Source organism: Schistocerca gregaria, chromosome 2, assembly GCF_023897955.1.
Source record: "Schistocerca gregaria isolate iqSchGreg1 chromosome 2, iqSchGreg1.2, whole genome shotgun sequence".
Lineage (NCBI taxonomy): Eukaryota > Metazoa > Arthropoda > Insecta > Orthoptera > Acrididae > Schistocerca > Schistocerca gregaria.
In genome coordinates, this window is record NC_064921.1 from 585,586,400 (window position 1) to 585,595,696 (window position 9,297).

The following is a 9,297-nucleotide window of genomic DNA, read 5'->3' on the forward strand; positions in this document are numbered from 1 at the left end:
GTGTTCGAGTTATCCGTGACGCTATGTCAGTAAGATGACGGAGGACCGCATGTCAGCAGGGGACTGTTCTGTAATGGTGTGGGGCGTGTGCAGTTGGAGTGATATGGGACCCCCATTACGTCTAGAAACAACTCTGACAGGTGACACGTACGTAAGCATCCAGTCTGATCACCTACATCCATTCATGTCCATAGTGCATTCCGAAGGACTTGGGTAATTCCAGCAGGACAATCCGACACCCTACACGTCGAGAATTGCTACAGAGTGGCTCCAGGAACGCTCTTCTGAGTTTAAACACTTGTGCTGGCCACCAAACTCCCCAGACATTAAAATTATTGAGCATATCTGTGATGCCTTGCAACTTGCTATTGAGAAGAGATCTCCACCCGCTCATACTCTTACAGATTTACCGACAGCCCTATAGGATTACTTGTATAAAAAAAATTATTTATAGACACAATCACATTCTTATGACACAGATTGCGTCTATAAATAAACAAAAAAAAATTGCAAAATATTCAATCACGCACTCGATTGACAAAGTGTTGTTTTTTGCTAGGATTCACGGTGTCAGTTCCCTCTAGCACTAATTCAGACATTAGTCGAGTCCCTGCCACGTCGTGCTTCGGCACTTCTGCGTGTACACGGGTGGGCCCTACGCTATATTAGGCCAGTTTCTTTGGCTCTTCGATGTCTATCCAACCAGTAAGCAAAATTTCGTTATTTGTAATCCACCTGATGTTGCAATTTTATGCCCAGCAGCGTAAATGTTGATCATCAATCGGCTGTGTCCGTAGTTTGCTCCAAATCAGCCGTCATTCGACGTACTTCTAACTGTCCTCCATCTTTTCCAAACTTGTACTGATCCAATCCTTACAGAAGTATCACCCCCAACATTTTCTGCGATTTGTTTTTCGTACTCCAGGCAGTCTGCCCCCGTATTTTTCTTCTCTACTACCCCTACCTGCATCAAGTCGACGTTGCACAGCGTTCACGAAAAAACAAAACAAAAAACCAGTACAATCCATCAATGTTTCCAAAACACAATTTTTTCCCCTTTTATCCGCATATATTTCTCCCGTCTTTAGTAGATCTTGATTTTATTTCCTTTTGGAAGATGCTAACTTAAATTTGATTGATTCAAATGTCAGACCAACATTTTTGCTGTTGCTGCTGTAATGATCTTATTTTTAATTACTGCTATTAATCGCTTGAAAAACAAAAGCAGAAACTGTGGCAAAAGGAACAAAAGAAAGTGAAGGAATGACTTTTAAATCGCTTTATATTTCTTACAACTCCAATATATGATCGAATTGTTCAAATCACTTACGGGAATGCAGCCCGGTGAAATCGTAGACAGCCGCCGATATTTCGACGGGACCACATTTTCAAGGCGTAACTGCAGCAAGTGCAAGGGAATTGCACAGCGCTTACTTTCTGCAGTTATGCCTTGAAATTTCAGGGTGATCTCGTCGAAACATTGGCGGCTGTCGACGGTTTCACCCTGCTGCGTCCCCGTAAGTTATCTGAGGATCTGATACGCCGTGAGAAACTCAGGTTTCATATGATGATGACACAAATGCGAGAAACACAGGTCAGAGTTTAAAGAAGAATCTATGTTTTCAGAACAAGAAGGTAGTATTATTAAATGGCCAATTTAGCATCTTTCTTCAATGAACATGTAATATCAGCGTACGAATTGCTCCATTGAGAGCTACCAAAATGGGTGCACGTACAATTGAAGTCCAAGCTACATCTGCTCTACCAAGTTGCCTAAAAGCGAACCGTCTGCCATGGGTCTTTTCATCACCGAAAATTGTCGGGAGAAACAATATTGACACCCATCGCAATGTTACATGAAACCTTCTTATGCGTTACCTGAATGTCAATAATTTGGTGAACTGCCTGTCGTTATGTTATGTTATGTTATGATATTTTATATCATTTAATTTTGAATCCCTCAGTGATGCAACATTTTGGCTGTAAAGCCATACATATTAAATGTAACAATAATATCCTTAAAATGTAAATATAAAAAATAATCTTTATTTAGTGAACAGAATAAGAATTAAATAAATATAAAATTAAAAAGAAACTTACGTAGTTGCCTGTTAAAATCCACGTTAGCAGTACATTTTAAAAATAGGGTGGGGTGGACTACAACGCAGTAACGTTAAACTAAAGTGAAAAAGTGTTTCGCATACTATAGAGGATATAACAGAATATTTTAGAACATTACTCGACTTGTAAATAAACGCCATGACGTCAAATGTTTTTTGTATACCTGTGAGCATTGGAGTCGACTAGGTATGGGAGGGATCAAGAGGGGACACATCCCCCTTCCGGAAATTTGAAGTGCAGACTTCTTATTCATAACAGAATTTTCACACCCTCTTAGTGATGGTTGTCTAAACAACATATTTAGCATTGCCGAGTACTACAGGAAACACTACGGCTTCATCACATAGTATGCAACTTGGATTCCTTTGGTTGTCAGACAGTTGGCGGTAAATAATACCATTTCCTTGGCTTTGATTTGCAGTCATGGAGGATTTGAATACTGTGGCTCTAACAGCCAGCACAAACTAAATACGGCTGCAGTACACCTGCCCAAGATCTGCTCCTGCTAAACAACGCAATCGTAACAGAACTTCATTATTTCATTTCATTAATCATAATCGATGATTTTAGAAAGTTTAAAACTGCCTCATAACGATTTTAATAATAACGCACTGCACTAGCTATGTTTTTTTGTGCATAAAATAGGAATAAATTATTGAGACGTGTCGTGCTTTGCATGAAAACACGTAACTGACGTGGGTTTTATTTTTTTAAATCATTACTTCACGATTTGCCCGTGGACAAAGAAAACTGGTATAGGATTTTTGAGATTACGTCTAGTTTTCACACGGCAGCGCGATTGAGAAGAACACGGGTGTGATATATTGTAGATAAGTTTATATGTACTTCATTTGTGGAGGCAACTATATCACGCCAAAAATAGTGGTAGCACGACCTTCAATTCTGAAGATAACAGTCGACATTAACTGCATAGTATCTATTTCCGAATTTTAATATACCACATTTGTATCGGACCTCATGCTGATCTTCAATGGCACCCTCTAAAGATGTTTCATATGATTAGTCTTTAAAAATAGATCCTATGCAATTGCTATCAACATTCTGCGATAAAAAATTAATTTCGCGAGTTTTGTGCAAGTTGTGGAGTTCCAAGTATCGATAAAGACGGAAAAGAAGTACTTTCCAGGAGTTGGGATCTTCTCAAACCATATGTGACGCAACGTACATGGTGAGTCAGGAGGAAAGGTACATGCTTTGGGGGGGTGATAGTATTGGTGATTTGAACAAAGAACTTCAAATGAACGCATGCATTTCCTTCTTCACCAGCACTCATATGTGCATACAGCCAAAGCAACATAGGCAACATAGTGTTGTGCTACTGACCGCAGATCGTTCTTCTGAAACCACAAGGTTTTCCTACATACACAATGAATTAATGAGCCCGCTGCTTCCAGCATTAGTGTTCCAATACGTCTTCACGGCAGCTGACATGTACAGCATTTGCGCTGATTCTATTCCAGTTACTGACATTTCGACGGAAACAACAGTCAATACATTCCTTACTACATGGAACTCCTCACTCGTGTTTTACGTGCGTGTGCTCAAGTAAAGGACCACACGAATGAGTTGAGATCAGCAAGGAAGCAACTGTCTACAACATCTGCAAAATGCGCTGCAGTTGACGGTGGAATTTTGAACATATTTTGTGACGAAATCCACACAATTAAACAAAACGTTAGATCACAATGTTTCATTTACTGTCACCTGCATTTCTCCTCTTCCCCACTGCCTTGAATAGTTTCCTCGAAAAGAACAGTACACATGTTCATATGACGCTTTTTGTTCAGAACGCAATCCGAAAACAACGGAAGTAGGTTACAGTGCACTTGTTCGCCCACTGCTTGAACACTGCTCAGCAGTGTGGGATCCGTACCAGATAGGGTTGATCGAAGAGATAGAGAAGATCCAACGGAGAGCAGCGCGCTTCGTTACAGGATCATTTAGTAATCGCGAAAGCGTTACGGAGATGATAGATAAACTCCAGTGGAAGACTCTGCAGGAGAGATGCTCAGTAGCTCAGTACGGGCTTTTGTTAAAGTTTCGAGAACATACCTTCACCGAAGAGTCAAGCAGTATATTTCTCCCTCCTACGTATATCTCGCGAAGAGACCATGACGATAAAATCAGAGAGATTAGAGCCCACACAGAAGCAAACCGACAATCCTTCTTTCCACGAACAACACGAGACTGGAATAGAAGGGAGAACCGATAGAGGTACTCAAGATACCCTCCGCCACACACCGTCAGGTGGCTTGCGGAGTATGGATGTAGATGTAGATGTAAAATCACTATCACCCCTCAAAGCATGTACCTTTTCCGCTGATCCAGCCTGTATAGTCATAGAGTAATGAGCAGTTCGTTTGGCATACCTACACAATGAGCCAAGCTGCTAGTGGCATCCCACACATTTCGCAGAGACAGGACTTAGAGGTTCTTATGTTACAGGTTAAATCTTTCACGGAAACAGGGCCATAAAATAAGTTACTTCTAAATTAAGCATCTGTCTCAGAAATTATCAAAACAAAATGGATTAGGTCAAATTTGATAAAATCACAACCACATGCACCTCATAATTGCTTCCTTCGATTCTGCATTCCGGTCGTTAAAAAAGGAGCGTTACACATATGCTGATGTATACATGAGCTACTCTGTGCCAGAGACACGACTTGGCCATCTCTCAAATGCGTATAAAGTGTAGCGAGAAAGGTCTTGCAGTCCGCAGCCTGAGTACACTAACTGGCAAACGGGAAGATCTGACGTATCGGGAGAACGGGTGCGAATCGGTATGATCGGTAAAATTAAGTGGTTTCACGTTGGTATTCCATGCGATACTCGACCGGTACACTGCTGTGAGCAGAGGCCCGGTGAACGACAAGGACTCCGGGTAGTCTCTAAGCAGGGGGCAGCGCGGTCGCCTCCCGCTTGTGGAGTGGCTGTAGATTTGTGGACGGTACGTCCTCTAATCGTGAGCAGTGATGCCGTTATTATCGTGGATGGTTGCTGTTGTTTCACTTTCTTCTGCCGGCCGCACCAGTACTCGAGTAACTGGCAGGCGACTATAGAAACTCTTGCAGTAGATGTTTCCAGGAAAGAAAACGAGATATATTATCTAATCGTACTCTTTGCTGCAAGCATAGAATCCCTGTGCTACATTAGGCTGTTTCTGAAGTAATTGACGTTAGGACTGACAGCGCTGCTGGTGCTACTGTTATTTCAACCACATGCTTCTGAAGCATCTTCCTTGAGGAGCAGTTTGACACTAATAAATCTTACCGACATTGTAAATTTTTTTTTTTTTCAAGAATAGCTTATGAATAGTGTCGATAGACGTATATAGCATAGAATAATATCGACAGAAGTTGTCACTTTTCTTCTGTCCACACGGTAATTGCGAGGAACATCAGAACAATGACTGAAAGTTAAGAAAGTGGCAATTACCTAGACGTGTATTGTACTATCAACCGACGTTGAAGCTCATTAAATGTTGGGAAGAGCTTTGTAACAGACCTGAAACAAATACTACCAGCAATACTTAAAGAAAGGACTCAGTGACTTGAATATAAACGAAAATTGATTGTTGATACACAGCGGAATTGTTAATCCAACACACAGAGTAAAATGTAAATAATTTAATCACGTCAGCTGCATAAACTATCCCATACTTTGTATTTTCGGATATACTTTAAATATGACTACACATGGCGAGTTATGATAGACTTGCTACATAACTTTCTGTTGATATGACTACGCCTGTCCGTACATGATTCATTTCATATTTGTAATTTAAACCAATGAAGAAACGACGTATTTTAATCTAAACTGAACATACTTCAAATTCAGTCACTAAACACGTGTACTGATTTTCATATGTAGTTCCCCAGCGCCCAATACGTGCCCCACTCCTGCTTCAGTGTAAAGTTTCTCTGCAATGGGCACGAATTGAGAAACGGTCTATTTGAAACGAAACCTGACAACAATCCATTTTCTGTCACTGGAAACGTGTGCAGTATTTTTTGATTAGTTTCACCACTGTCAAAAGGAAACACGTGCACAAATTTCTATCCCGTATTTCAAACCAAAATATTTGACCAACTTCTCTTCATAACTGGTTCTTCACGACTGAAACTATTCTAACTTCCCTACCCTTCGAGAAAAGCGAGGAGTAAAGCACACGTACATAAAAATGTTGACATTGGGGAATATTATTCTCAATCCATTTTTTACAATACTTGTATCTTCATATACTACAGGTTTCACGTTATTAGTATCGCAGCATTACCGAATGACAGCCAAATAATGCATAATCTAGTTGGCACGAACACAAGCTTTTTGTAGTTTATGGTCTAAGAAAAAAGTATGTAAATGTAATCATAGCGGTTAAAAATTTAAGAAGCAAGAATTCAACATATTAATTGATGATCGTACGTGAGAAGTCAACACTGTTGGCCGAAGAGACCGTCCATTTTGGAAGCCTGCCTTTGGAAAACAGAGCGCAACGAATTGCGCTATCCGTTTCACCCGATAGATTGACATCGCAGGGCCGGTAGGTTGAAGCTTTGCCTGTACCCTGGACAGCAACACAATTTTAACTTGCTCCACATAATCAGAACACGTTTTGCGTGAATTGTTACTATTTTTTTTTATTAACGATCGACATTCTGGCTGTTCTCTAGTAATCTCTACGAAGAGTGTCGACGCATATTCCCTTCTTTTAAGGGACATTGTTCTCGTGTCAACCGTGTTTACATGTGTCACTCTATACGCATAAGAAAACTGGATTCCTCGTCATCCCCAGAATGTGAAACCGAACTCCACTGCCAAGATTTCCGTGGCCGTTGGTGAATATTTTCTGTCGTGGTGTGAGAGATCCATGGTCCGCGGTGACTGGTTACAGAGCAATTGCATTTGGCTTATTACCCCCATTTAATTTTGTATCTACTTGTATACTGTACCAACAGAGAAATGTTGGCCGTTCGAGTTGTATTCTTGCTGTTGACATCTGTAACGTCTATTTAGTTATTCAACCTCAAGTTTGCATTAAGTACCGTCACATGTTTCTTCTGAACGTTATTACATTATTCTACGATTTGATTGTCTTTTTTTTTACTCTTCTGAAAGTATTTTCTCATAAAAATTAATACAACAAACAGGATAAATCGTGATCATATTATTATATTATTATAGGAAGATTGCCTTGTATCAAAGTACACAGCTTCTGTGGAACAGGTGTTCATCCCAAACAAAATTACGTAGCATTTCACATAATAATTTTTGTTTGACCTTCGTAAATACGGATCGCTATGAATGCCCCTGTTCACATATATAATGAGTATTTACGTGAATTCGATAGAAGTTATTATTTGAATTGCTACCTTTTTTTATATAAATGTGAAAGAATCGTGTTTTTAGTACATATGACGTGAAATATGAAAATATGTTGTCTTAATAGACAAAATATAAATATGTCGTCTTAATAGTAATGAATATGTGGTGACACATTTCATAGTGATCTATTATCGAGAATGATACGACACCTTAAACAGAGATTCTAAATTAATGAATTTATTAACAGTTCATGTGGAAGATGCTGTTGTTTCTGAAATAGTCAACGATAGTGACTTTTAGTGATAGAGTGACAGGAAGGGCTCCATTGGATCCGTTTTTGCCATCTACGAAAGTGACTTCCTTGGTGTCGGCCCTCCTGCAAAGTAACGCTATTTTATTGAAAATGCGGTGAAAACAGATATTCCCACGCTACGAAGAAATAATCCGAAACGTATCTACGAATCGACAGTAGTTTATTTATCGTAAAGCAAAACAATGAGCACAACGCGGTTGAATCTGTGAAACGCAGCCTGTGACAGCCAAAGGTTTATAAAATTTTTGAAGACCACCTGTTAATGTGGTGACAAAACCGCAGAGCACCCCTTCTCTTTCAGTGCTTGATTTGGCAAACAACTGAGGTAAATCGCACGTGACTTGTCGCCGTAAGAAGACACCTTGCGCAAATGAGTGCAGCGGGTAGCGTCGGCGACACAGTACCTCGTAGAAGTAGAAGGAGTTGATGGCGGGCGCCGCGTCGCTGGCGTTGGTGCCATTGAGGTCGTCCATGGGTGCCGGCGAGCGGTCGCGGCCGGTAGCGTGGTGCGTGGTGCGTGGTGCGTGGTGCGTGTGGTGCCGCTGGGTGCCGCGCCGCCGGTCCTCGCGAGCAGCAGCGCGACACACTGCCGAGGCGCGCCGCGTCCCGGCCCGCCGTGGCACGCGTCCCAGGCGCCGGCTGCGCATGCGCGCCCGCTCCGGAGCCCACGGCCAACCCGCTCGGCCTCAGAGTTACGCTGGTCACATAACCGCCTGGCGACCGACAGCCCGATGGCGCGAGGACCGCTAAAGGGAAGCGTCCCGGGACCACTGCTGGTCCTGATCTATATAAGTGACCTGGGTGACAATCTTAGCAGTTCTCTTAGACTGTTCGCAGATGATGCTGTAATTTACCGTCTAGTAAAGTCATCCGAAAGCGATTTAGGAAAGATTGCTGTATGGTGTGGCAGGTGGCAGTTGACGCTAAATAACGAAAAGTGTGAGGTGATCCACATGAGTTCCAAAAGAAATACGTTGGAATTCGAGTACTCGATAAATAGTACAATTCTGAAGGCTATCAATTCAACTAAGTACCTGGGTCTTAAAATTACGAACAACTTCAGTTGGAAAGACCACATAGATAATATTGTGGGGAAGGCGAGCCAAAGGTTGCGTTTCATCGGCAGGACACTTAGAAGACGCAACAAGTCCACTAAAGAGACAGGTTACACTACACTCGTTCGTCCTCTGTTAGAACATTACTGCGCAGTGTAGGATCCTTACCAGGTGGGATTCGCGGAGGACATCGAAAGGGTGCAAAAAATGACAGCTCGTTTTTTATTATCACGTAATAGGGGAGAGAGTGTGGCAGATATGATACGCGAGTTGGGATGGAAGCCATTAAAGAAAAGACGTTTTTCGACGCGGCGAGATCTATTTACGAAATTTCGGTCAAGTCTCTCTTCCTAATGCGAAAATATTTTGTTGAGCTCAACCTACATATGTAAGAATGATCATCAAAATAAAATAAAAGAAATCAGAACTCGGACAGAAAGGTTTAGGTGTTCGTTTTTCCCG

General features: G+C 41.5%; 1 protein-coding gene across 1 annotated transcript in view; it reads right to left on the reverse strand.

Annotated features, from left to right (window-relative positions):
- The window catches only part of LOC126336239 (cardioacceleratory peptide receptor-like), a 956,109-nt gene extending 947,714 nt beyond the window's left edge, over positions 1-8,395 (reverse strand). The window contains exon 1 of the mRNA XM_049999729.1: positions 8,185-8,395. Within this exon, the coding sequence (XP_049855686.1) occupies positions 8,185-8,253 (69 nt within the window). The 5' untranslated portion in view covers positions 8,254-8,395. The remainder of the gene's footprint in view (positions 1-8,184) is intronic.
- Between the last annotated feature and the right edge of the window lie 902 nt (positions 8,396-9,297).